The following is a 27,909-nucleotide window of genomic DNA, read 5'->3' on the forward strand; positions in this document are numbered from 1 at the left end:
TTGCTTGTGGTTAGTTTGAAGGGTCGGTGGGGATTCGAATATATTCCGTGTCTCCTATCACGACGTCCCGCCCACTCCCAATAACGCTACCTATTTCCAGGACGCCATACCCAACCCACCCAAAGCAACACTGTCCACAGATCACACTTACAACAACAACGCTAGATATGGCATTGAAGGGGGGCCGCTAGTGGCAGAGGTGGCTTCCGGGGATCATTAACCTACAAAGAGCAAGAGCATCCTCGAAGCTTTTATGGAGGAACTCAGGGCCGGGCAGAGATGGAGCACCAGCTGGATGAACATACAACACCAATATGGAATAACACTTTGAGAATCAAGCCAGTTTTCCACTAGTCCTCGCGTTGCCATTAGCCTGACGATGTGTCAGGAGTCTCGTGGGAATGATAAAACACGTGCTTAGTGTTAGTCTGCATCTATAACTGTTCTCATGCCTTTTGTACTGTTCTGAAGCTGTTCCTCTCAACCCTCTCTCTCAAGCCCAGTTGCCTATTCTATGTCTGGGCCCTCTTTGCAACGCGCAGCATTATCTCATTATCAACTGGAGTGCCAATCAAGCTATCAATCTGTTGGACCTTATTCGAATTCGCAGTGAACGTGTCATATTCACTGTAAATTGCAACAAGAGCTGCTTTTATTACTTTTATATATCAGCATCAACTCTTATGAAGCTCGGGATGGACCTACTACGACTGGCTAGATGGCTACCAATGCACATTCTGGAGCCACTCCCAAAAGCCCAAAACCACTTAGCCATCTCGTTCTTGCGTTCCGCTGTTGCATCAATCCATCTACTAGGGGTCCAATTTTCTGGCTCTGGGAAAACACCCGGGTGCCGATGTAGCGCATAGGCGGATGAGCTGACTATTGTGCCTGGAGCGAGGTCGAAGCCGTCAACTACCGCCCCCTTTTCTGGAACGCACCTGGGAAACGGGCCGAGCCCAGCTGGGTAGAGGCGCATGGTCTCCTTGAGAAGTGCGTCCGTGAAAGGGAGGTTATCAATAGCCTGTGCAGAACGAACGGTTCCGAGCGTGTCCAGCTCCCTTTGCAGTCGAGCACACGCTTCGGGATGCCTAGAGAGCTCCCACATCAGGAATGCAAGTGTGATGCCAGTGGGTTCATGGGCAGCTTGGATCTCGTCCAACAATTCTCCTGCGATTGTAACGTCGAGTAAGTCCGATGGTACAGTCTGAGATTCTTCAAGCCTCTCTCGGAAGCTTGAGTACACTGTCAGATGAGATGAATGCCCCATCGCACTCGGAGACATGCGATCTTTAGCACGCTGGCACAGATCGAGAACAAATGTCTCAACCGACTTGTAACAGCGAGCGGTGTCGGCCAACACAGGTATTCTAAGCTGGTGGATCAAGTTGGTCAGTCCAAGACGTTCCGTTACCCGATAATAACGGACGAGGTCGCCTAAGATGGATTCTCGGAGTCGATTAATCGACACCAACAACCCGGGGAACTCTGAAGCCCAAAAGAGTCCATATGTAAAGGACTCAAACTTCCTCAGAAGGACTTTTTCTTCCGGGTTTTGGATAAAGTTTGTGCCATTTTCAAGGCCAAACAGGTACGCTGTTATGACATCCATGAAGAGAGCCTTGTTCTCTAGGTTGACATTTACAACACACCCCTCTTTTGCCCATTCCCGCATTTGGGGAATAAATCTCTTCAACAGCATGGTGTCCAGGATACTATTCAGCGTCATCGAATTCTGAATGTGGGTTTTCGAATAAACATGAGCCAACATTCGCTTGCGTTCTGAGTGTGGCTTGTTTGCAGCCATAGAGAACATGAAGCTTTGTCTATATGGGTTCATTAGCTAGCATGCATCCAAAATGGAGGCTTGCCTTACCCATAGTTCTTGAAGCCCGAATACCAGATAGTTTTTTCGAATGCGCTACTGTAGATTGTTTGAACGCCATCTTTAATACAGTTGACACTTAACTCTTGGGGTGCTATCCGAATGACAGACCCAAGACGCTTGTGTGCAGCATTTCGAGCGTGATGTTCACGCCCCGTTAGCTTAATCCACCGAAGCCAGAAGCGCGAGTAGGGTGCCGTGAAGTGGGCATTTGGAATTGCAGAAAAGGATGGAGAGACAGTGTTTCGTAAGTACCGCGCAATCCACAGGCCTGATGCAACTACGAGAATAATAGTGGCGAAATAATGAGGCATTGTGTTTAATGTGTTCAAAGTGCGACCGGCGCCCTCGGAGAGAATCTTCTGTGTGTGATATTCTCCATGTATCTTCCTAATAACCCTGATGTTGTGGCGCCTCTAAGGACCAGTCAAGACAAGCGATCGGTCGATTTTTAGGCCAAGGAATGTAGTGAGCAGCGGTGTGGCGAGTGCCTTCCGCTGCTGCTGTTACAGTTCTTTATTTCACCACATTCCAGTCTCCCAGATTATGGGTTTGAACTTCGCCCAGGGAACCGCAGTACTGTGAATTAGAGGCGGTACCGCATGCAGACTTCCTGCAAGGATATCTCAAGTTGAGTAGGCCTAGATCCTACCCAATAATGCCCAAAATCCCGTCGTATCAATTATGATGTTGGTTGGTCCCCGGAGATATGGCATTAGCTATCATACATTTGTGTTAATTACGTTGCTTTTTACTTCTGTCACTTCTGTACAGCAACATAATCTTTTGGCCTAGAGACCGAAAGGGAAAAAAAACCCAAATCAAGTTCTCACTCATACAGCTATACAATCTCTTGGCCAAATTACGAAGATATTAGCTACTTCCGTTGACGGCTTTCGCAACTTTTCTCTCAAAGTAACTTTCCATCGCCGGGATATACGGAGAACCCTCGGGACAGAACCGATAATGCTCAAATATATCCTCCACTGGCTTGCCATCGGCATCCAGGACATCATACTGGAAGCAAGCGCCTCGCTCTTCAGCCCATCTCAAAAGCGCCTGCCAGTCCTTGCATTGCCGCGTCTGGAACTTCGCGTAATTTTCACGGTATGGCTGTGGGGGAAGCTGATACCAAGGAGTGTCATCAGCGTGGCACATAACGTCCTGTAAGAGGGTGTCCATGCAGTGAAGAAGGTGTTCGTATGACGTTTTTGACGGTATGCCTTTCCCCTGAGACGATATCAAAGTATATATCTCTTTCTGATTATTTGAATGGCTTCCTGTTAGTCGATTATTAGGGGTTTGAACAGCTCTAGACTTACCAAGCAATGCATTTGGTGAAAGGCCCCCAGATAATACATCCCTTGAGTATTATCCCAGGGGAATCTTGTTGAGCGTGGAAGGCCATTTGCGTCAGCCCACTTGTCAGAAATTCGAATTAGACCTGGGCTAACGTCTAGTTCGCCCCAAAGCCGATCGAGTTCTTCTGGGGTGCTGATTGAGGGCCCATACTGCGTGCTTGCGTATATAGGTGTCGTGACGTTGCGGGTAAGATGTGCTATGATCCTCGAATCAGTATGTTACTGATTTCAGAGGGATAGGAAATTACCCCAGTTTGATAGGTTTTGACGTCCCTTCTCGCCCGACAGGGTTTGGTGGAGTAAATCAACATTGAGAGCTACCGAAACAAGAAGGCAAAATCCCAGTACTGCCGTCAACGCATACTTCCTTGCAAGTTTAGTGCGAGAGTCGCCATCCCTAGGAGAGCTCTCCTCATCCTGTACGAGGGCTTGGTATTTCTCTCTAGTTAACATCTTGAAGTTGATCGACGTGAAATTCCTTGGAATTACACGAAGAGTAACTCAGGAGCGGAGAACTGTCAAGATTGGGGAATCGCCACATCCAGGGACCCAGTATGTTGGAGCTAACCCGATGGTTTTGCAGAAGATAGCGGTGGTGTACGTGGTATCTGCACCCACCAAATCGAATCCGCACTACTATGAAAGTGGCCTTAGTTAGCTTCGTGGAACTCTTGATTCTCCGCAGATACCCGAACCTAGAACGAAGTCGTAAGCTGTATCACGATGCAGCTTACTCCCAAAAGCTGTTGGGCGAGTGGCTGGTGGTCTTTAACGCATGACCAGCTGGCCTTGGGTTCATGGATCGGGAATTTGGAGGGTGATCTGCCGTTAGAGTAGCCCACGTCTAGCGACTCATCACACCATCTCACACTTCGCAACAGAGAGGTGAGATTGGTGTTACCAAAGCATGGGGCATAAGAGCTAGCGGGGTTTACTTTCCTCTATCTTAGTAGTGGTACAGGTTTGGTCAAAAATAGCTTCGTACGTTGTTTCAAGAAGGTAGCTGTTGTGATCGTGGTAAGGTGTTGTTAATTGCGAAGTTGACTAACTGGAAATATAGTTGAAGAACTCTTATATTTTTGTCAAGACCTGCTATCCATATCTCCCGTCCAGCTTCCAAATTCTCGCTGACTCTGAGGTATATTGCAGCAAAACAAAACTTCCTAGTTCTGCAATGTCCAACACGAGGATATCTACCCCAAGCCGAGAAGAAAAATAATCAGAAGCTAAGTAGTGAGCACCATGGCTGGCTCAAGGATCCGACCTATGATATCTCTTTCTGTCGCTGCAACGAAGTCCATTGTGCCTGCTGCCGCGGGGAGAACGGGTGGTTCGGAAGAGAGAGCTTCTTCAGCAGGTTCCTTCTGAAAGTATTAGCTATCGAGCCATTTGGAAACCAAACCTGCGATAGATTTGCATACCCTTTTTATCCTCGGCAACGCTACTGAAGTGCCTATCAAGGCAGCACAGCTTAGTCGAAGAAACCCCGAAATCAACATGGTGTTGGAATATTCGGTTGGTTGATATGTCTATCGAAGTATTAGGATATTCATTTGAAATTTAGACAGGGTATAGTTCACCTATTGAGTTGAGCTTTAATGTTTCTTAGATATGGCCTGTAAATGTCTGAGCATGGTTCCGGGAAGTATGGTCTAGGAGGGAGCAAAACTCTTATCATGCGATTGAGGTAGAAAAAAAGCCCTACATTCCGACTCGCTTCTTGGTATTTTATCTGCAATCCCGGATAAAAGCCACTGCCACTGATTGCGTAGTCGAGGCGTTATGATTATTGTCACCTGCGCTGCCAACGAACAGGTGGCACAACGCCACCAATTTTGTACAACTAGTTTACCGCCTCTATTCGCAAGCTTTATAGATATAATTAAAGTTGAGATCTTTTTCTCGCATGACCAGGACTGGGAGAGCAGTTCTACTTTAAAAACCCTCCCAAGTGCTCAGGAGTCAGTACCATTCTCCTATGTTATGCTGTGGATGTGGTTTTGACTAGTTGGGATGCCAGCCAGCTCCTTCGGTACGTCGTTGTACAACTTTTCTCCCGGTTATTTATTCCCTCTCCGGTAATCCACTGGGATAGTGGCTTGAATGGTAATACCACACCTTGAAATCTCTTGGGTCTAAGATGCTAACAGTCGGAAATGTGATCAATGTTCCCGGCGTCCACCTTTAGCACAACACCGAGTAGCATGATACTTGCATCTAAAGCCGCGTTTAACAAAGAAATATACATAGATAATCGTATAGTGAAAGTTATTGCTTATTAGGTCTCGTCTAATATGAGCGATTTGGAGATTGGCAAGAACATCAAGTTAGTCTTATCAAAAGGAGGTTCGGAAGTTGGATGAGCTCTACATAGCGCCATGCATATTAAAGCTGCATGTTGGAGATTTTGACGGCCCGAGTATCCAGCCTCAGCTGCAAGTTGGTTTCTAAATTGTAGATATGCAGAAATGTCGCCTAGTATGTAAGCCGTGACCGGGGATACCCTAATTCCCACAAAGGCCAGGGAACGAGGTGCCGGTGCTTTGTTCACCTATACTCATAAATGGCGTGTCATGTGATTATATGAAGTAATTCCATTCACTGGAGGTTGGCCTTCGACTAGTACCTTTTTTTCGTTGTCCCAAACCGCTCTGCCCAGGACTGAGGCTCTCTAACTACCCTTCAAGACCTACTACAAACTCCACGATCATTCTGAACAAAGAAGATTCCCGATACTTGATTTATTTTCCTTCAAATCCCTAATATGAGAGACCAGGTCCAGATCACTGAGAATAACCTCAGTCCAGCTATTCAAATATGCACAGTCATTTTCATCATCCCAACCGTTCTTGCTGTGGGAGGACGCATTTTTACCAAGCTTGCCTTTGTGCGAAAACTAGATTGGGATGACTATATGGTCTTCGTGGCTTTCGTAAGATAAACTTGGTCAATATACCGAAATTTGAAACTGACCAAGATATAAGATCTTCAGCCTTGGGCAAGCGGCAACTGTTTTTTTATGTTGCGCCAACGGCCTTGGACAACCTTGGACTACATTGTCGGATTCGCAGAAAATTACATTCCAAAAGGTGTGTATTGAGTTATAGCATTTAGAGATTCTTTCAAAGTTAATATTCAACTAGTCAAGTTATGCCTCGGGGCTTTTACTTATATGGACCCTGGTCCTTACGAAACTCTCGATAATATCATTCATTCAGAATTTGACTCCCAATACCCTCGAAATAACAGTTGGACATTGCATGGGTGTTTTTCTGGTGTTTTGGGGATTAGCTTCTGAATTTGCTGCAGCATTCCAATGTTCAGTTCCCAATGTTTGGAAACAGGAAGGGAATAAGTGCTTCAGTATCGTAAGTAGCCTCACAGTAATCAAATCAAAACCAGCTCTAACTATAACTTCTCAGATACTCTTCTGGGAATGTTTTTTCATTCTGAACATTTTTACTGACTTGGTCCTTATCATCTGGCCAGCAATTGTTATCGGCAAAGTTCGCACAGGTTGGCATCGGCGGATTATAATTATCATATGTTTTGCGTGCCGATTCTTGTATGTTGAGATTCATTAATTTTCAGTTTCCCTGCTGACAACAAGATAGCGTAATTGGAGCCAGTATAGCACAAGTTATCTTCTTACATCGAGCAAGAGGATCGCATGATTTGACATTTAGCTCCTGGCAGCTCGCGATATGCACACAACTTATGCAATGTCTGAGTATCGGTACGGCATGCATCCCATATCTTCGGCCATTCCTAGATAGTCTTGAGTCTGGCTTGCTCAGAAGTGATGACCTCCGACGCCGAGGAATGGTGGGTGCTTACGGCTACGGAGGTACCCCAAGCATGTTCTCTTCTGGCAAGAAAACAATAAACACCTCGAAAACCTCGAAGACTTCGAAGAACAGCCACTCACACATAAACCCTTCGACAGACGAAATTCCTTTAACGCCTAGAGTTAAGTGGGGTGCTGGAAGTTCCACGAAAATCCAAGCTAATCCACACCATGCTTGGGATAATGAAACGATTTCAAGTCGAGCCGAGATTACACTTTCCACTACGTGGTCAGTAAAGGACACTCGGGGTTCGGGATGAAAGCTTACTGTCAGACTACTAAATATGTTGCTAGCCACACCAAGGATATTGTGTGTGGTTTTTTGTAGCATGTATAAATGGGTTTATGTTGTAATCCACCGGTTGTCTGCATTGGTGGTACAAAAATTGCTGCTTATAGCCATGGCATGGGCTAGGCTAGAACACAACTATACCAAACCTTTTCATTACCCTACATCAGAACCAGAATCGAGTATTACAGTCCGGAACTCCGAATTAATTTCATCTAAGTGGTGCATCGGACCAAATCCTTGACAGCCAGAATTTCGAAATCTTTGAGCACGATTAGCGCTCCACTAGCTATTACACGTATGCCTCATAATAGTACTGGGAGGTCAATACTAACTATGCGGTAATAACTTTAATTGACATTCCGATGGTCGGCATGCAAGAAGGTAAGTTTGCCGTTTTCGTACATGTTCTTTGTGCCCGAGCATGTCGCCATCAAAGAAGGAGGAATCTGAAGGATGCACTGATGCAGTTCAAACAAAGCCGCCCCACGTAAATTCTTTGAGGGGTACAGTACTACAGTACCTATTTGCACCCCCCCCCCCCAGCGTAGCAGTGAATAATTTTGGAAGATAGTTGTCGAAGGCTAACGCGTTTGTGTCTACAATGAAAACGATATCCTTTCCTATTAGTTCAATAATTTCGTTTCCCAATATCCCCCCGAAGTTCGTAGTCTTTCCACCTGACATGTACCACCGTTGATACATTTTTGCACCAATATGGATACCAAGATGCGCCGTGAAGATTCTGCTTTCGAGCTAGAAGGATCAGAAAACGGTCAAGACGCGTCTTCGAGAGCCCAAAACCAAGATAACATTCAATTGACTCGCACAGGCAAGCGGCCAGTATTGAAGGTAAAAGAATGAAATTTTTATTTGCGAACCTAACCGCTAACGACTCAAACAGAGAAACTTCGGCTGGGTTTCTATCCTGGGCTTTAGTTGTATTATTCTTGGCACCTGGGAAGGATCATTCGTGTGAGAAGCTTATTCTTTTGGGATAATCGAATGATTTTAGATCTACAAGTTAACGTCTTTTAGGACCTTTGGAATTGGGCTTACCAAGTATACCTAATCAATTTCTTACACAGTCGCTTGCCTCTGACTATTTTATAAAGTGGCGGACCTGCTGGCTTGATTTATGGCTTCTTGGTCGTATGGGCAGGCACATTAGCAACATTTACCAGCCTAGCAGAACTTGTCTCCATGTAAGATAAAAATTGAGGCACCTAACCACAGAATAACTAACTGAGATTGGAAGGGCTCCTACCTCTGGTGGCCAATACCATTGGGTGTCTATCTTGGCACCAAAATCATGCCAGGAGCTATTTAGCTACGTAACAGGCATGTGGCTTCAATTTCAATCCTATTCCTCCTATTACTAACAGGGAAACCCCTAGGTTGGCTCACAGTAGCAGGTTGGCAGGCTGCTGTCGCAAGCTCGTCTTACATAGCCGGCACGCTCCTTCAAGGCCTGATAGAACTGTGTGATCCAAATTATATTCCGAAACTTTGGCACGGCACCTTGTTGTTTTATTCCGTCCTACTACTTTGCATTTTTGTAAATACAATTCTTGGAACCAACTTGCCAAAAGTCGAGAGCGCACTCTTGATCATCTATATTTTTGGACTTTTTGGGTGCCTCGTCCCTTTGGTCTGGTTGGCGCCCCATGACAACGCTGCTGAGGTGTTCAAAACATTTCAAAACAACGGAGGTTGGCCTTCCCAAGGGGTCTCATTTTTTGTTGGGCTGGCTGGCAATGCTTTTGCTTTTCTGGGTAGGCGCATTCTATCCTCATCATCTCGAAAGCTCGAAAGCCCAAACTCACGCTGATGATATATTTAGGTGCTGATTCCGCTTACCATGTAAACAAAATCCAACCCCTGAATCGACCCTAAGTCCTAATAATAAATTCCAGATGAGCGAGGAGATACAAAATGCCGCCATTATAGTCCCACGGGCCATAATATTCAGCATTGTGTTGAATGGGGTCGTGGGTTTAGGGAGCCTTATTGCCGTACTCTTCTGTATGGGGGATCCCGCGACACTTGCCGAATCGACTTTCACTTACCCGTTTATGCAAGTGTTTCTCCAGGCAACAAACTCAGTCGCAGGAAGCGCAGTGATGGTAGCCATTCTTATAATAGCCGTACTGGGCCTGGCAATTGGAACAATGGCTGCCGCATCAAGAATGTTGTGGGCTTTTGCTCGAGACCGCGGTGTTCCCGGCTGGAGATATATTAGCAAAGTAACAATCAATTGCCCCAAAGCCACTCAACGCTTTGTTCATTACTAACTACTGCTTCAGGTCGACGAGAAAAGCTCAATACCCACCATTTCGATCATAACCACTACAGTATTCTCCCTTTTACTTGGCCTAATTAGCGTTGGATCAACGACAGCATTCAACGATGTTATTTCCTTGACACTAGCTTCACTTTACTCCTCTTATTTAGTCGCCTGTGTCCTACTTCTATGGCGTCGCTGCACCGGCTCTATTAGGCTAGTCCAAAACGACTCGACCTCTATAGCTAACCTTCCCGGAAGTGCGGGAAATCTCGCGTGGGGCCCTTTCAGAATCCCTGGCCCGGTAGGCATTATAATCAACCTGTTTGCTTGTATATATCTCTCGATCATCTTGCTATTCACATTTTGGCCTACCGCGATACCAGTCACTCCTGCTACGATGAACTATAGCAGTCTCGTTTTCGGCTCGGTGGCACTCCTGAGCGGGACATACTATATATTTTGGGCACATAAGACGTACAAGGGGCCTGTTATTGAAGTGGAAATCTCAAGATAGAAGTTTCTGGGGCGCGCTTTTGGGGGTTTGGGAGCATCGTGGAACTGTCAGTGACTGAACGGGGGTAGCACAGAACCTTTCTTAAAAATAAGGATGCTGTCATTCCTATTTCCTGTACAATAATTAGCGGTGTCTTGACACGCTAGCATTGGCCTAGTAAAAGGGGCTAATCAACTCACATTCGTACTCACTTAGTTACTCAGTCACCCAAAGTACAACCCTCCATTTATATCCTTAACCACTCGTTTGAGTCCTTTGATAAATAGTTGAAAAAGAGAGGTTATTGCAGCCTGGATACCTTAACTTTATATGAAATGACCCTCTCAGCGTAAATTAATAGAGTCCTAGGAAGTTGTCGAAACCTGGCCGACCTGCGTCGTGCTGTCTAATCTTTCCTTCGTTGTCTTATAAATCCTCGGAATACCCACATCTTCAAACCGTTTTCCATTGAGCAAGCTGACAACCCCTCTCATTACAAGCCAAATAACAGGCATACCATGTCCCTCAAACCCAGCCGCAATGAAGCATCCTTCACGGCCGGGAACCTCTCCTACACTGGGGATCTTATCGTCATTAAATCCCATAATACCGGTCCAAATGCGCTCCACATACGCACCGTTTTCCTCCCACCCCAAAAAGTGGTCTTGCATATAATTATCAAAATAATTCGAAGCAGATTCAATGAGTGAGCTGTCGTCGACCACATTATACCAAGTACTCTGATCGGTGATGAACTTGCTGCGTGCACCACTGACAATTAAGCTGCCGTCGGAGCGCGGTATGAGATAGTCATGCGAGCCTCCCGGGAAACGGAGGCCATATGTTTTGTCTATGTGTGGATGTTGAGTGAAGGGGGGGACGACTATACGGCTGCAAATGCCACGGCAGGGCACGATTTTGCCCGAATATTCAGGGAGCCGCGCGGAGACGTATCCATTGGTTGCGATTATCACCTGGCGCGCTGTAATACTACCGCGGGGTGTTATCGCTGTCCAAGTTCCTGATGAAGATCGGGAGATGCCTGTTACGGGTGTGTGGGTTTGAAGGTTAAGGCCATGGGCTACGGAGCGTGACAGTAGAGCCATCATTAGCTTGTAGGGCCATAGGTGTGCCGCTGTGAAGGAGAAGCAGCCTACACAGCCTTTCACCCCCGAAACCTGAATTTTCGATTAGCACACCATACAACGCAGATATAAATTGAGCCAGAACGCAAATTACCTTCTCTGCATCTTCGCCCTCCGTCCACACTAAATCATCCATCGTGGTTTTAGCAATTCCCGCCGCTTTCAATTCGAAATAGGCTTCCTTAATCTCCTCCGCCATATCGTTATCTGTGAAAACATCAAAACTTTTCGTGAGTGTGAAATCACATTCTATCTTCTCTTTCTCAACTAAATCCGCAATTGCTTTCACATGAGAGAGCTCAAACTCTGCCAATTCGGAAGCTGCCTCAACACCGTACTCCTTAATATAGGATGATAGGTGAGCATATACCGCGGGACGGAGATGTCCACCTGGGAAGCTGGTTAGATTTGAGCGTAGATATTGACAAGTTTATAATTCGGGTAAATACCGTTTCGAGCGGTGGCACCAGAGCATGCCTCCCTTGCTTCTAAAAGAACAACAGACGGCTTACTTGTCTCTAGATTCGAATCTTCGCCAGCGAGGAGGTGGTAGGAGGCAGCAATGCCGGCATAGCCGCCTCCAATTATGAGAATGTCGCATAGAGATGGCAGGTCTGGAGTTGACTGGTGGTCATCCAGCTCGTGGAGTTGTGTTCTCCAGAACGGGGTGGTTGAGTCTTTGACAGGAAGCAAAGAAGATGGGCAAGGTTTTGCGATAGTACTGCTCATTTTGGATTGTGACTTTTTGGTTGCTGTCAATTTGCTAGTTTTGGTAATATTAAATTCAGTTTCGAGCTTAATTATGTGCAAATAACAACATAACCAAAGCGAACCAGTAAAATATTGTGACTTGGAATAGATCAACAAATCGAATTGGATGTATCAACTGAACTGGATCTAATATTCCGAGGATTTGTTTAAGCTTCATCTAACTGTTGAATGTTTTTCGGACTAGAGGTTAGTCTCGGTGAAGAATGCCCCCGAGTGGCAATCGCTGTGCCTCCTACATGCAGTCTTACCAAGCACAGCGATGTAGATCACTAGTGGATGGTTACCTAGGTACGTACATAGGTACCTGAGGAAGATTGTAAGCTGCGAATGTCATAAAGGGGAAGTATGTGTCGAGCGATGCGTAAGCTTCACCACAGATTACCACTCCTATAACAGCGGAAAGTTTCTCAAAATGGACTACGTCACCTAACATTAACAACAACACGTGACCCAACCCCCCTATTTTTAACCCCCTTTTCCCCTACTTGTCGACTATCTCTCCTAAGCAACAAAATAAACAACACCCAGGCCGCTGAAAAGGATAAGCAGCGGATCATTGAAGTTAAATACCATTACCATCACTACGAATAGCAGTAGTACAATTATAACCTCTCTTTCCGCCTTTTAACTTTCCTGTTCTTTTTTCTCATCCAACCGATCGCATTACACCCTTATAATATTCGCTAATCCGCCATCACCACCAACTCCTGAATTAACGATGCTGTACAGGATTTGGTCCAACATCCGCGTATCTGACAACGGGCAATCCCGCATTCGGGTGGTTGTAGCCAAAGAAAGCCTCCCATTGCCCGGCCACATTAACGACCGTCATAACTGTGAAATCATCTGGATGATTCCAACCCCAAGATATGTCCCAGTTTGAGTTCTGCATTACAGCTGTTAGTTGCATGTTATTTCCCATGGGGAAGAAATGAATTCAAATAAGTCGAGATGGTAAAGGAAAGAGGAGAGGAAACCAAAAAAGAAAAAATACAGACCTCACGACATGGCACCGCATAAAAGGAATGATGAGGTGCGTCATCGGCGCGATCCTCAAGCATACATCTCTGCTCTCCGTGCTCGGTCTCAATGATAAACCGGTAACTGCACCTGTGTTCAGAGCAAGAGCGTACGAAGTCCCGAATCGTCATATCTCGGGGCATTCTATCCACTTCGGGGGTGTCTGGCGTGGGTGTAGCGAAGACAGCTGTGGCGGCCGAAAAAAGAGTGAGAGCGGTTTGGAGCTTCATTTTAAAGTCTTATACTTGGACTTAGAGGAGAACGGGCCGATCAAGGTGAAACGGCGAGGTACGGATAGAGGTTGACTTAGAGCAAGTGGTCGAGTGAGCGAGTGAACTCAGGTTTTGGAGTATGAGAACAGCTCTCGTCTCTTATATAAGGTATACTTACCTAGGTAGTTATGCTCTGCACCCACCCTATACCATTCCCAAATGGGCCCCACGGGTTACCTTCCCCCGACTTCAACTTTACCCAATGTCACTGTGATATGGCATCACGGACGGGGAATCTCCCTCTTTCGCGTCCTTGCAGTCTTGCACAGCGTTAATTCTCAACGAGCATTTTCCTCGAGTCAGATGAGCCCGTGTTGAAGGGAACATGCTTAGTTGTTGGCTTGCTTGGGCTGCTCTCACGTCACACCACTAGCAAGCCAGTTCTAACTGTCAAAGCGCAGGAAAGAAACCATCAAATGGTTTGCCAGCCCTTTTATATTAGATAAGGTGAAGACATGCAGTACTACCCGTCTGGTATGGTCTGCTTACCGGTACAACACTACCGTCACCATAACAAAGCTTCCCCTCATCGCATACGATACAATATTATTGATAGGCCCCGAAATTTGACGATTAGCGGTAGCATACGTAGCCCAATAGCACTGTTTTTCTTATCGACATGCGTTCACCTGGCACACCAACAACCCTAGAATAACCAATTAGCAGCCAAAATATGTTTTCTCGGGTCTAGCACAAAGTGCAATATTCCAATCCCAAGATATAGCGTATATTAATGCGAGATCGAACCCTTCCGGCGCGGTGTAGCCATAGCGTAGCTCATACTCTGTATAGGCCCGAACAAAGCTCGAATGACATCAGGCCAAGTCTCTTGCTGCTGAATCCCCCGATACGTTGAATAACGAGGCAAACTTCTGCCACTTGCCGCGTCACATTGTACACCATGAGGTGTTTGTTTGCACTTTAAGTTTCTGGGCCCTCTCTTAATTGATTAATACAATGAGAGATGTACAGTTACGACCCTGTGGGGAAGAATGCTGGGGGAGACAGGGATGGAGCGAGTAGGCAGCGGAAGTGGCGTTGGGCGCCGCTGTCGATCTCCCGCGGAACTCACCGGCCATGGATGTAAGATCTTATCAATAGCTGGGATACTACTACTTCGTAGCTTTGAAGAACTGTGACCACAAACAAGATATATGCTCATCAGAAGAGACTAGGAAGGATAAGACGAGGTTGGTTTCGCAAGCGGAACTCTGCAGGATCGGTGCTACTTCGTACCTATCTAGGTACTGCGCTATAATTTCCAATAGGGCCTTGGGGTAGCAACCGGCGCTGGTGGAAGTTCTTGAGTTTTGTGAAGCCAGTGGCCTGGAACCTCGTAGGTTCAGCATGAAATCGTACACTGTGAACAGACCAGTCACCGAGTGGGAGGTCACTTCGACCATAAAAATAGTTCACGCAACATAACCACTAGATACCATTACTCGAACGGACTAACAAACAAGCTCGTTACTTTGTGCAAAATAAATTGCTTTCATATTGATTTATCCGGGACTATCATTTTAATAGTACCCTGGGTGGTCCGCTATAATCCCGCTTGGTCGGACCATCCCATGGCCCGATTACATCGCGTCGACATTACAGCTCAAAACTCGAGCGAAACATCACTGTATGCTATCACCATAAAACGCCGTCCCAGTCTTAATTTAACTGGTTAACAATGCAGAAATCAACGCCAGCCCCGATAAACAAGGACTTTTGGGTATCATTGCCTCCCAGAACCGTCTCTTTACTCTCAAACTCCATCCCTCGTGATACGTTATTCAAACTCGGAACACCTAGCACCCTAACTTGGTGTTAAGATCCATGAAATTAAGCGGTCCGTTTCCTTGTTGAAATGCTGGGCTTCTTCTTCCGGCTCGCAGCCATTCCGACGAAGGCCGAATCGTCGCTTTCTTCTTGAGTGCCATCGAACTTATCGCTTCCTACAGTGATGACTTTGATAATATTGCCCAACGCGACAGCGATGACGCTCTTACCCGCCTTCTCCATTGGACCAAGGCCATTCACGAGAAGGCTTTCATGATTCTGGTTCGCGTCACAGAGCGGCGTGCTTGACCGGTCGCCCCTCGCATTGATACTCCACACTTCCCAAGAATCTTCGTCGTCCATTTCTGACTTGCTTATACTGTGGGATAATGAATGTGTCCCGTTTCCGCCACGTCGTCTCAGCCCTGAAGTGCCAGGAGAAAGGGTGGAATGGCTACCGGTTTCTTTTACACCAGCTCGTGTCTCCCGCTTGCGGACTCCGACAACATAACCAATTTGTAGTGCTTGCCATTCACCAGGGTTCTGGACCTCGTATTTATGCTCGACTGTCTCTCGCCAGAGACAGCAAGTCTTGCTGCCCGGCTTCCATGGATCACGGAAGCATATGGTATCACCCTCGCGTTGGGGGAGGTAGGATTGCAATATGCACGATCCCGTTTCGGCGCAGGTGTAAGCAATTGCGAGAGAAGCAAGTCCCACAGACCCGCATTGTGGTCGTCTGCGAGTGGAGTGGAAACATCGAAGGGTGTTAGGCTTCATCGACTTGGTAGCAAACGTATGTGTGACTTTGTGGGTGAACATGTCGATGAGATCAACAGTGTGATCCCGGCATGCAAGAAAGGAACTCAAAGCCGGCAATGGCAGGATCGATCGAATCTCTTTGTCATCTTCCGGATCAGGGATTTCAAGCCCTTCCGAGACCCAGTCTGGTTCGAATTGCGAAGCCACATGGACACATCCACGCTTTGATGATGTGAGTATCCGTGGGGGAGGGTGAGGATATTGGGGGCTAGGTTTTTCGAAATGGGGTAATGCAGCGACCAGTGGACTGCGACAGATTTGTAGCTCCTTGGTTTCGTTTGTTTCCATGTGCATTTCCGTCATTATGCCATTATGCCGAACCACCAGTACAGGATCTATAAGCTCCGTTTTGTGGTATCCAAAGCAAAATGTGGCGGGAGTTCGACCTTTGATCTCGACCGACATCACGGGACCCCATCGTCTCTCGGGAATATTCCATAACATGACCTTGTCTTTAGCTGACAAAAGCGCCAGCCAATTGGAGTCATTATCGATAGCCATAGCTAGGACGGGAAATGGGTCGATATCAGAGCCGGGGTCTTGAACAATGTAGTTGAACATTCCGTTGCGAATATCCCATATACGGATCCATCGATCCAGACCAACCGTTGCAATAATTCCATCGTTAGATGCTTTGAGGAGAACAATATCAAGGGCGTGCCCCAGACTCAAAGTTTTAACAGACAGAAGTGGCTTATCATCAGGCCTATCTTCCGCCCCAGCTTCTGGCAGCTCATCCCAGAGGAGGTAGTTCATTAATAGTGAGACCACAGCAAGAATCGAAATAACTGCGATAAAAAATCCTTGGGCAGCAGGTAATAATTGACTGTCTCCAAAACTGGTTGGGGTCCTATCAGATCCATCAAGGACAAATATCAAAGGGTCGTACACTTGCGCGATGTAGCGATTAGCATGTGGCTTGATGGCTTGAATGACCTCGTGAGCTGTTTCATGATCTTGCATTCTTAACCATGATGTGGGCGTCCTGGCTTGGTGAATATCGACTGACAGAAAAGCTGTGGAGCTAGATCGCGTTGGGTGGGGTTGTGAGCTGGATCTCCACAACCGGAGGATAGTCTGAAAAAGACTCTCATTATCGAAGAAATGCCACTGTGCCATAATTACAAAGGCTATAATCACAATGGTCCCAGCTACTCGTGTCGAGACCGCAGTCTCGACACGCAAGACTGCATCCCCCCAGGTTTTCCTCGGTTGCGAATCTGATGTTGAGTATGGTTCTTTGCGAGTTGAAACCCGGGTCAAGGAATCGCTCAGCTCAGTTCGCCGCACGTCAATACTTAGAACTGCTGTAAAGAACGTTAATAGGTAGAAGAAGTCGAAGCAAAGAGCGAGGGCTGCGAATGTGCAGAACGCGGAGATTTGAGGCGATACTATTTTAGATAGCATCCAGAGTATGGCAATATTCTGACTAACAGAAGCAAGGGCAATGTATCCAGTCTTGCCTAGAGCTTCGCCAGTTCTTGTTGAAGTAGAACGGTCAGAAGGGGTTAGGATGACGGCATTGATGAACCGGAAAATGTTTTCCAACCCAACTGTCAATATTATCAACGGATATACCTCCCTAGGTATCTTGGAGAGGTCAATTTTCCAAATCGCACAGATAGTGAAACTCGACATGATTGACATCGCAATCTGTACCGTGACTGCAATGATAAGGCCCAGTCGTGATTTTAGCGCCCGCATTCTTGATAGGCTAACGAAAAAGTACAGAGCAGTAGCAGTGTACGCGACCCCGAGGAAGAGGTCATCTTGGAAAGACAGCGGCTGAAATCGAAACTCATATAATGTACTAGCGTACGATCTACCGTCCGGCGGTATAATGCGCCACTGTTTCGATTTCCTGCGCGCAAGCTGCTCGGCTTTCCTCTCCCATTGTCTACCGACGGGGGAGTCGAGCATATGTATCAACGTGATAACCAAGGTATCGGCGGCAACAAGTCGATGGCCCTCAAAGCGCTTTCCGCTAAACACGATAGAGTGCCGAAGAGTGGTATTAATTAACGTTGCTTGACGTGAGCCTTCATTAACCGTCCTGATGATAGAGTGGTCCCCTGCGATGCGGTCTTTCGAGCATAACCAATATTGTAGCGGGGAGTGGAAAAACCACGATGAATTGGTCAAGCCATTGCTAGCGTGGAAACTGTCTCGCATGTCCGTTGTTAAGTCGGTATCGATGTCGGCGGGATATTTATGATCTGATAGTCTTCGAGGATCAAAATTAAGCGTCGGGCCCAGGAGCTCATCTTGGATTTCTAATGCACTTTGTAAAACTTCTGGTTGTAAGGCGTTCATGTAACTTCCTATCAAGTGTTAGCAGAAAATTCTGCAATTGCAATCAAGTAGCATACCGTGTACCCATATAGACCGCATCACAACATCAGGCCGGGTGTCGACGGGTCCTTGGAAGGGCTGCGCCGAAGTCCAAACATGGTGGGGTAGATTCGAAGCGCCATTAGTGAAGTCGTTCGTGTAGAGGAATGGAAAAGGGTATATCAGAACCGCAGCGACGGCAACAGATATGAGGAGGGTTTTGACGGGGCGTCGGGCAGCTTGATTGCCATATTTCGTGAAACTGTGACGAAGAGGGTGTTTGGTATCGAGATCTGGAGGCTCGGTTGTACTATTCAACTGTCAGGACCGAGTTGACCAGCTTGGGGGGGGGGGGGGGGGGGGGGGGGGGGGGGGGGGGGGGGGGGATACGAACCCTCGAAACGGGTACAAAAGATACCAAATCATTGAAGCAGGGCTCGCGACGAGCTTAAGGCAGTTCGCAGAGCAACAACTTCACAGCGTTGACGAGGTGCTGTCTGCGAGGAGACGCAGCTGCAAGTGCAGACACCCCGAGTCGCCACCGTTGGCGATCCGAACGGGCGACAACGATCTGGCCGTGGCCTCGACTTCCTACTGCTTGACTAGGCAGGCGGATGGGGAAACACAATGATGACTGATTGCCGGGATGAGGATCACGTCCATGGCGAGTTGCACTGATGGAGATGGAACTGCAAGCCAGGCGGGGACAGCCTGGGCGGAAGAGCAGAGGGCCTGTGGCCAGCTCTGACCCTGGCAGCTGCGATGGCGACGCCAGCGGCAACGAATGGCAAAGGCTGCGATGGCAGGAATTGGAGTGAGCGAAGGTTGCGGTTTCGAGGTTGAAGCTATCATGGAATTTTACAACGTCTTCCTCGTCGAACGTTGCCACCACCCACAAGCGAGCCGAGACAGACACACAGACGGGCGACCCACACGCAGCGTGACGTCCCTCGGCGATTACGATTGCGAAGAAGGAGCCTGGACTTGGACTTGGACTTGGGATGGACTTATGTTTGGACTCGGAAAAGTTCAAAAGATAGGAATTAAATCGGCTTTTTTCCACCGTCCCACAACAAGCTAGTAACGGCCGTACTGTACGAGCAGTCTGTGTCCTGATATCAGTAGCAGATTCCCGCGACCCCGTCCCCCAATTCAGTCGTCGTCGTCGTCGCTGCTGAAGCTTGTGCTTGGCTCTGCGGACGTTGGCAATCCGCGATCGATTGTATCGGCTCTGCCGTCGCTGTTGTTGCTATGGTGGTGTTTGTGGTTGTAGTTGGGTCTCACGCCAAATGCGATGACTATGATGGGCCGAAAGGAGGGGCTTCAGGTTCGTCGCTGATCACTCGAGATTATGGCCAATGTTGCAATCGCCATGGCCACGGCAGCCCAGGCCTCAAGACTCAAGACTCGACGCTGGACACTGGAACGAATCATGTCGCGCACGGTTCAAGGTTCCGGGTGCCCGACCCCGGAAGAGAGCTGAGTCTCCTCCGCCGGCCACACAGAGTGACAAAGGGGACGAACACAATTCTCTATTGACAATCACAGGATATGTGTGGAGATACCGATGGGACGGAGTTGGATGGCTTGTGGTTCCATGGTTGGTTTCTGAGGCTGGGCCGCCTCACCTAGGAGTACTCGAGTGTTCATATTGCGCCGTGATTGCGGGCAGGATGCGCCGTGACGAGAGGAAGCTTCACGCAGTCAGCACCGCAGTAGGAAGAGACAGCGAGGAAGCCTCCAAAAGCTTCACATCTTCCACGGCAAGCATATGGATATATAGCTATCTATCTACGCGCGAAAGGCTCCTCCTCCTTCCGTTGGGGGCGCGGAGGATTTGAGGATCAGCCGATTTCTACCGCAGTCGAACGTGAGTACGAAGTATCACCCCATTCTTTCCCATAAGCCATGGCATGGGAAATATCTCATTGAGGAAAAGGAGGGGCTCTTTAGAGATGACTGCGCTAGACGACCTCGAACAGACCCTAACGGGAGCCGGCAGGGAATAAACAACCCAGAGTTGGTAATTTGGTCATCACAACCCAACCCAAACAAACCTCCCTAACCAACAAGCTGCTGCTACACGCAATGAACGGGGATTTTGCCTTTGGCCCCTAGGGTTTGGCCTCCCGCTCTCGGCACTCTGTCTTGGCGCAGTGGTTTTTCTTTTATTGTTCCATTATTATTGTTTGTTATTATATTATTACCTGCTGTTTTATGCATGGTACTGGGCGTGGGCTGGGCGTGGTCAGGGCGGGGGGTTGACATACTCCGGGCTCCAGAGCCTAGAGTCTAGACTCTAGACTCTGGACCCCGAACTCCTTGTCAACAAATCAACATGTGCTCCTTCAGCCCTAGATCCAGTCCCAATCCCAGTCCCAGGCGCTGCCACTCGCCGCCTCCTTCGAGGCATATGCAATGCGCCTACGGGTATATTTTAACGCCCAAAAACCGCCAGTGGAATCATCTTCCTAGGTTTACAAGAACAGTTTCATAAACTGAGAGGTGTTCCTGAGTGGGTATATGTGTCCAAAACCAAGCCAGATCCTCTCTTTCTCATCCTGGGCATGGGACATGGCAGTTTCCCATGCGGTTATAGCTAACATCTTCTCCTATCCTATCCGAAGACCAGAATCCTCATGCCTGCATATGTCAAGCTTTTCTAGCTTGCTAGGGGGATACTATCCACTCCATGCAAATCCCGTTGTTATATTTTCTCCTTATCGATAATCTAGTACGGTCCTTCCTCGTTCCATATGAGCGGATGTTGGCAATATCAACTAGAGTATGAACTTAGGCCTAAACAACATACCCATTTACAAACATTAGCTATTGTTACTTAAGCCAACTGTTGCAAGATGAGTTTTCTAGTTTTCATTCATCATATCCTCATCTTTTGCAAACTCCCACTGGGTCCTCATGGCCAGTGGTTATCGTCATTCGGCATACTCCCACGGCCCGCAAACTAAGTGCCATATTCTATTCAGAGATTCCTCGAATGTCAGTCAAATTCCCATTACCCCAGCAATCTAGATGAAAGTCATGTACGAGGAGATTGCAGCCAACTATGTTTCCTAATGCATACGCATACCTGCCCAAGCCCGATATAGACTCGTCAAAATATAACAAGCTACAGCGTACTTCCCCACGCAAGTTGTGCCGACCTTGGTCTCCTACCGCGCACCATCTACATCATCGGGCCTTCAAAATAAACTACCCAAGGTGCGCTTACCCCCAGAACACACTCCTTCCTCCTTCCTCCTTCCTACCCTAGGCCTACAAGATTACAGTCATCTGATATCCCTCGCACATATCCGTCTCACCATATATATCAGAGCACCACTTTCTCCAATAGTGCGCCCGTCCAAAATATGCCCAATCCGGGGGCAGACGGCCATAATACGAACGGCTAACACTATGTACAGCTTCAGTCTCTGGCAATATACGGAATACAGCCAGCCGAACACCCGTCGAATATAGCACTTCCACGTGAAGAGAAGGGATATATAAATTCGTGGCCTTGGCATTAGGCTTTTTTGGCAAAGAATGGATGAAAGAGTCGGGATGGGGTGCTGGGGTCGGGACGGGAGCTTGAACATTGTCGTCATGGAATGACTTTCCACGTTATATCCCGGGCCATTGATGGGAACATTTATTGCCTAGCAATACCGAAACTTCGTACAAGCCGTGAAAATATTGAGAGTTTCTGCGAGTCTTCCAAATACCTAGTTGGAAACGCCCATAGTCACGAGGTTGAGTCACGTGCCGTAAGTACCATTTCCTCCTCCTTCAAAACAGAAACAGAGTTGGCATAGGACTTACGTGATGCATCTAGTCGGATTGTAACGAGCATATTTTAAATAGAAGATATTTGTCTCGGAAAAGTATATTGGTCGATCATCCCGAAATATCAGTGGGACCCCACAACACCACGGAGGAATCAATCTTTCCTATTCGAGACCTCCTGAGGATCGATCGTCGGAAAAGCCACTCGTCAATCTTAATATGAACATCATCCGCTCTACCGGCAGCTGGCGTTCCGCCCTGTTGAAATACCGGTTCGCCCTATTCCAAGGAATGTCAAAATATCCCTGATCTGATTGGTTCATCCCAGCATTTTGCCAATATATCTGACGGACCGTCATCCGGCAAATATATCAAATCGCTGATATTAACCTCGGAGGCGATGCCTCTTCTCTGATCATCACGCGGCACAAATCAATCTAAACCGTTTCAACCTGCATAGCTGATTGTGGGGAAGGAAACCTGGGGGAAACATGGGGTAAAAAAGACTATAAAAAAAGCACTCTCCGCGCAAGAAGTCAACCTCAGCCCTCAGTAGTCTCCCACCTATTGTCAACTAAGCCATACGCCATGCATTTCTCTACAGTTTTCTCTGCTGCGGCACTCCTCATCGCCGAGGCTTCGGCCCACGGTGCTGTCACTAGTTATGTCATTGGCGGGACAACATATCCTGGGTAAACATTCTCCCTCTCGTACCTTGCTTGGAAATCAATCTCACAAAACTCCAGATATACTGGATTCAGCCCAGCATCATCCCCACCAACCATTCAACGCCAATGGCCCGACTATAACCCCACAATGTCAGTCACTGATAAAAAGGTCATGTGCAATGGCGGCACCTCTGCTGCCCTGACGGCCAGCGTCGCGGCCGGTACCAAGGTCACCGCCAAATGGTCACAGTGGACTCACGAACAGGGACCAGTAATGGTGTGGATGTACAAGTGCTCGGGAGCGTTCACGGCCTGTGACGGCTCCGGCAAGAACTGGTTCAAGATTGACCAGATGGGCATGACTGCTCCACCTCTTACCGGCAGAAGTTGGGGAACTGCAATCGTCATGAAAGATCTCGCGTGGACGAGCACTATCCCCGCCAAGTTGGCCGCGGGCAACTACCTGATCCGCCACGAACTTTTGGCGCTTCATCAGTCCAACACCCCGCAATTCTATGCCGAGTGCGCCCAGCTTGTTGTTACTGGCAGCGGCACCGAGACACCTTCCGGTAGCTTTTTGGCTACCATCCCAGGCTATGCTTCTCAGAACGACCCTGGCATTATGGTGAGATTTCCATGAAATCCTTATCCCTGGTGATGAATGCAACTAACGCTACTCATCCAGATTGATATCTACTCCTCGACAGCTACCACCTACACTTGCCCAGGCCCAGCTGTGTGGAGCTAGATCAAGAATTTGTGGACGGAAACGAAGAATGAGGATTGCAACGCAGCGTCAATGTAAATAGTATTTTGAACGGGCATATGGGGAGGTATTGGCTGTGGTTCATGTATATTTCTGCACTTTTACACACATGTCTTAAAACCAGCCAATTACCATATATCTCTCCTCGTCGCTTCCTCCAACATGAGTTGAGACATTCCACATATAACTATGGGATATTTCTTTCATGTATGTACCATTAAAGGTAGGGTTTGCTCTCTGACCCTGTATGGAGTCTTGTTTGACATGACACAATATTTTCTCGGCAGGATAATCGAAGGAAATAACAGCACGAGGAATGATGTCTCAGAGGTGTCTGTCGAGATATTAAAATTTGGAGGAAGATGTGGAGATGTATATTTTGTCTTCCCTTAATTGTGCAGCTGTGTGGTGGCGTGACATCTAAGCCGTCAAGCAGCAGGTTTCATATTCTACTTCACCTATTGTATCCCGTTATTCCTTTCACACCCTTACCATTTAATCTATTAAGAGTTGACTTGCTATTTAGATGCTGGAAAGTTATGTTACTTCTGTACGTGCCAGTGCCCTAAATGCTTGTTAGCGTGAACGGGTTACGGCCGTTACGGGCCAATACAATCTCAACTATTGGTAAAGGTCTTTTCTTTGCAATGGTCCAGAGAATGTACCTCGTAGAACCCGTCTTTTGCATAGGTCAGCATTAAAATTACAGTGCCGCTATATACGCACCATCCTATACACTCTCTCCCAAATTGAAGCTATTCACAACCTGCCGGCCTGCCGATCTAGTTGTACTGCCCTCTTCTACGGGTAGCTCCTGCCGATTAAGCAGGGAGATACATTCTTGAATCAGAATTATTTAAAGATACGCTTCGTACCTAGGATATTATAGAGCACTATGAGCTCAGGTACATCGAAAGCAAGACTTTATATATAGAATACGTCTATTAGTTCCGTACTTTCGTTAGAGAGGAGGAGCTTGTTAATAGCACTAAAGGCAATTCGGAGGTTTACTCCTCTATGCTGCTATACACGTTTTGGTAAATGACCTGGATTTAGGTACGACAGCTAGGTGTAAATAGCTTTAATTCGGAAGTAGCTGTAGAATCGAGAGTAGTAAACTACCTATGTAGGTACTGTGGACAGTTTACTATCGTACGTATAGCGGCACTGTAATTTTAGTGCTGACCTATGGAAAAGACGGTTTCCACATTTCCGGATCATTGGAAAGGAAATGCCAGCAGAGGAGGGTCTTCCCGAAAAAGCCTGATCCCGAGGCTAGTGAAAATAGATTCTTAACGTCTCATGTCTTATGAACACGGTGTATGGAGTACCAAGTAGTACCAAGCAGTACCAAGTAGAAGCCGACTGGAACTAGATCCTGTACCCTGAAAGTTTTCCCCTAGTGGGCTTAGCGCTGGGAGAGTGGGTCTTGGCCCCAGGAACCACCAACGGCTCGTACTCCGTAAGCGCTATATCAAACTATCCACTATTGCTGGTTGACTCGTAATCAGGTACAAATTCACAATGCAAATAGCTTCCAACTCGTATATCGCCGGCTTCCACGCCTGTATCGAGTATGGCATCAGTCTTCACTATATTATATGCCGCGCAAGTACTTATAGGTTGGTGAAGTTCACAATCATTGTGGATTTGTGACACTCATTTGCTCACACATCATTGCATCCAATCCATCCCCTCCGCCCATCCATCATATCCTCAGACCGAAGGCTGTTGGATAGATCATGGGGGGCACCATCCTCTTTACCGGGGCAAATAGCTCCCTTGCTATTCCTGCTGTCCGGCACCTTCTTACCAACTACTCTGATTACACGGCACTCCTGACCGTTCGGAACCCCTCAGAGGCGGATGTCAATACAAAGAAATTACGAGATACAATTTCCCTGTTTCCGAATGCCAAAACCTCCATCCGCCAGCTCGACCTCTCCGATCTATCTGCTGTGCACGACTTTTCGAGCACCGTTGCTGCAGAGATCGTCGATGGCAAGCTTCCACCTCTCGCCAGCATTGTCTGCAACGCCTATTACTGGAATCTGTCTGGCAATGCGGAGCTTACCAAAGATGGCTACGATAAGACTTTTCAAGTAAATCATCTCGCCCACGCGGCACTAGTTCTCCGCCTCCTCGGCCAATTTGGATCCGAAGGCGGGCGGATCGTACTCCTAGGTAGTGATGCACACTGGCCTGGTAAAGGCAGTCTCGAGAAGTATCCACCTGCCATTCCCATAGACTTGGAACTGCTTGTGAAGCCAGTCCAAGACAAGCCCACTGATAACCTCGGGCGGGGCTTTGAGAAGTATTCAAATTCGAAACTGGCGGTGATCATGTGGATGTACGCACTGAACCGGCATTTGGAAAACGTAATTATCAACTCCCAAATCACCAGTTGAGATCAATCATGAGTGGCTAAAGTAGCTAAAAGGACACGACGCTGAGTAAAATTACTGCCGTCGCCATCAATCCAGGCAACCTGAGTGATTCGCGCGCGCTGCGAACCAACACCCCCCAAATGCTTGCCTACATGTCGAAATTCATCATCAGTCCTCTGCGGCCTCTTTTGCGCCTCAAGGATCCTACAATGCGCACCGCGGCCGAGGCTGGTATAGATGTTGTTGATCTTGCAATGAATAAGGCGTCCCCGGGAGAACGGGGCTACTTCACCCTTCTCAAGAAGGATTCTAGTTCCCCGGACAGTAACGATGAGGAGAAGCAAAAGGAATTGTGGATAAAGAGCGCGGAGTGGGTTAAGGTAACAAATGATGATACAGCCCTCAAGGTAGCTCTTGAGTGATCGGGCATGACGGTACCTCTGGCATTCTAGGAGGTGCTCTGGGGTTCTTGAAATTGAAAAGCCACACCGTCTCTTTGCATCAATCTATACATCACCTGCATAGGTGAAGGTTGGGAAATCCTAGCTTATTCGCCCGGTCTAGGTGAGGCCCGCAAACGGTGAAAATACCAGGCCCCATCTTCTCTCACGCTAGCACCTAGTCATAAATCCACTTTTAAGAGAACAACTAATATCAATGAGCCCGCTATACATCTTCGAACGGCTATCCCCACTGCTCGATAAACCCTAACTACACAGTACCCACCACGGGAGTGTCAGGTCAGGTATGGACCCAGAGTTTCCAATATCTAACCACGCTGTTAAGTTTTAAACCCCTTAATATGGGCAATGACCAGAGTGTGAACCTTCGAAGTACACATGACCTTCCAACCTCTTCGCTTCCAGCACGGCTTCGTCGTGATAATCGAACCAGCCCTAGGAGGGGGTTGTATGGGGCTTATCCATCCCATGTTCCCCAGGCCAGATCCACAATCCTGGTTCCTACTGAAGACTTTTTATTCCTATAATCAATTATAAGCGCAGATTTTGCTTATTGAATACCTTCCTATTTTATTTTTGTCCAGCCTTTTATACATTGTGGCTTTTGAGTTTTTCAATGCTATTTGGAGAGGTGTGGCATGTGAGGTATTGAAATGAGGTCTGATCAGCCGTTAGCAGTAGCGAATCACAGCCGGTCATTCTTCAAAGCCAAAAGAGTACCGCCAACCGATTAATTAGCTTTACGATTCTCACAGATCAATTGGCCCATCGGCTTTGTCCCAAACTCGGCCATTGGTCCGCCCAAGCCTCCGTTATAAACACCAAGACTACCCTACCCGCCTTATCACCTATACGCACTATTCATCGGAAACCCAAGGCTGGCTCAGATGCGATCAATTTCCTACCTCTAGTCCTGTTCTAGTTTCGAGCTACAAGGATTTCAAGCAAAGCCGACAACGGTCAAGGAACCTATAGGATAATGTCAAAAAACCCCCCGAGAAGTTAAGGACGGGGGCCCAATGAGAAGTGGTCAGCAAGTCATCGAACTTCTGCCACTACATGTACAGTACAAACAGCCGGTACTCGAGTACTGCCAGCTTGTTAGAGTGCAATACATACGGCGATGATAACAGAAAAACCCCAACCAAACAATTACAATGGCTTCTATATACAGGTTCCCGCTGCGGGCAAGGTGTGGGCTCCACCTGATCCAGGTTACAGGATAACAATTAGGATGCACCCTTTTTTATGCGAGGTTTCCAGGAGGTACTAGGATGATCTACCCCTTCATACAATTTTCAAGAGCCTGAGTACTCCTTTTGAAAGTAAAAAGCTGTCAGTCACAATAACCTTAAATATATACAGTTAGCTTGCAATGTCTCTAGATTTCCAAATTAAAATAGTGATTAGAGTGAGATTCTTGTACAAGTCGTACTGTAACCTCGGTGACTGTACTATCTAATTTGCTCTGCAAACTAGCGATTCCGGAAACTTTCCGTCAACAAGACATCCTCTCCAAGCAGATGGCATTCCTAACACTTGAATAGGCAT

General features: G+C 47.4%; 9 protein-coding genes across 9 annotated transcripts; 4 read left to right on the plus strand and 5 right to left on the minus strand.

The window, feature by feature from the left end:
* Positions 1–512: 512 nt before the first annotated feature.
* Positions 513–2,199, minus strand: BP5553_09463 (uncharacterized protein; the record flags this gene model as incomplete). Its single annotated transcript, XM_032018086.1, has 3 exons — positions 513–658; positions 706–1,826; positions 1,877–2,199. The coding sequence occupies 3 exons, from the start codon at positions 2,197–2,199 to the stop codon at positions 513–515; spliced, it is 1,590 nt and encodes a 529-aa protein (XP_031865993.1).
* Positions 2,200–2,758: 559 nt separating this feature from the next.
* Positions 2,759–3,699, minus strand: BP5553_09464 (uncharacterized protein; the record flags this gene model as incomplete). The annotated part of the gene is made up of 3 exons (XM_032018087.1): positions 2,759–3,145; positions 3,208–3,443; positions 3,495–3,699. The coding sequence occupies 3 exons, from the start codon at positions 3,697–3,699 to the stop codon at positions 2,759–2,761; spliced, it is 828 nt and encodes a 275-aa protein (XP_031865994.1).
* A 2,311-nt stretch (positions 3,700–6,010) lies between these two features.
* BP5553_09465 (uncharacterized protein) lies at positions 6,011–7,353 on the plus strand (the record flags this gene model as incomplete). The annotated part of the gene is made up of 5 exons (XM_032018088.1): positions 6,011–6,178; positions 6,231–6,335; positions 6,390–6,614; positions 6,669–6,811; positions 6,861–7,353. The coding sequence occupies 5 exons, from the start codon at positions 6,011–6,013 to the stop codon at positions 7,351–7,353; spliced, it is 1,134 nt and encodes a 377-aa protein (XP_031865995.1).
* Positions 7,354–8,099: 746 nt separating this feature from the next.
* BP5553_09466 (uncharacterized protein) lies at positions 8,100–8,591 on the plus strand (the record flags this gene model as incomplete). The annotated part of the gene is made up of 4 exons (XM_032018089.1): positions 8,100–8,234; positions 8,287–8,357; positions 8,421–8,444; positions 8,498–8,591. 4 exons carry the CDS (start codon positions 8,100–8,102, stop codon positions 8,589–8,591), a joined length of 324 nt encoding a protein of 107 aa, XP_031865996.1.
* Positions 8,592–10,527: 1,936 nt separating this feature from the next.
* Positions 10,528–12,036, minus strand: BP5553_09467 (FAD dependent oxidoreductase; the record flags this gene model as incomplete). Its single annotated transcript, XM_032018090.1, has 3 exons — positions 10,528–11,340; positions 11,402–11,697; positions 11,757–12,036. 3 exons carry the CDS (start codon positions 12,034–12,036, stop codon positions 10,528–10,530), a joined length of 1,389 nt encoding a protein of 462 aa, XP_031865997.1.
* Positions 12,037–12,790: 754 nt separating this feature from the next.
* Positions 12,791–13,328, minus strand: BP5553_09468 (uncharacterized protein; the record flags this gene model as incomplete). Its single annotated transcript, XM_032018091.1, has 2 exons — positions 12,791–12,964; positions 13,077–13,328. The coding sequence occupies 2 exons, from the start codon at positions 13,326–13,328 to the stop codon at positions 12,791–12,793; spliced, it is 426 nt and encodes a 141-aa protein (XP_031865998.1).
* A 1,872-nt stretch (positions 13,329–15,200) lies between these two features.
* Positions 15,201–19,142, minus strand: BP5553_09469 (WD40 repeat-like protein; the record flags this gene model as incomplete). The annotated part of the gene is made up of 3 exons (XM_032018092.1): positions 15,201–18,280; positions 18,329–18,600; positions 18,886–19,142. The coding sequence occupies 3 exons, from the start codon at positions 19,140–19,142 to the stop codon at positions 15,201–15,203; spliced, it is 3,609 nt and encodes a 1,202-aa protein (XP_031865999.1).
* A 3,522-nt stretch (positions 19,143–22,664) lies between these two features.
* BP5553_09470 (Cel1 protein) lies at positions 22,665–23,492 on the plus strand (the record flags this gene model as incomplete). The annotated part of the gene is made up of 3 exons (XM_032018093.1): positions 22,665–22,768; positions 22,823–23,369; positions 23,430–23,492. The coding sequence occupies 3 exons, from the start codon at positions 22,665–22,667 to the stop codon at positions 23,490–23,492; spliced, it is 714 nt and encodes a 237-aa protein (XP_031866000.1).
* Positions 23,493–25,252: 1,760 nt separating this feature from the next.
* BP5553_09471 (Short-chain dehydrogenase) lies at positions 25,253–26,319 on the plus strand (the record flags this gene model as incomplete). Its single annotated transcript, XM_032018094.1, has 2 exons — positions 25,253–25,888; positions 25,951–26,319. 2 exons carry the CDS (start codon positions 25,253–25,255, stop codon positions 26,317–26,319), a joined length of 1,005 nt encoding a protein of 334 aa, XP_031866001.1.
* Between the last annotated feature and the right edge of the window lie 1,590 nt (positions 26,320–27,909).

Source organism: Venustampulla echinocandica (genome assembly GCF_003357145.1).
Source record: "Venustampulla echinocandica strain BP 5553 chromosome Unknown scaffold_10, whole genome shotgun sequence".
Lineage (NCBI taxonomy): Eukaryota > Fungi > Ascomycota > Leotiomycetes > Helotiales > Pleuroascaceae > Venustampulla > Venustampulla echinocandica.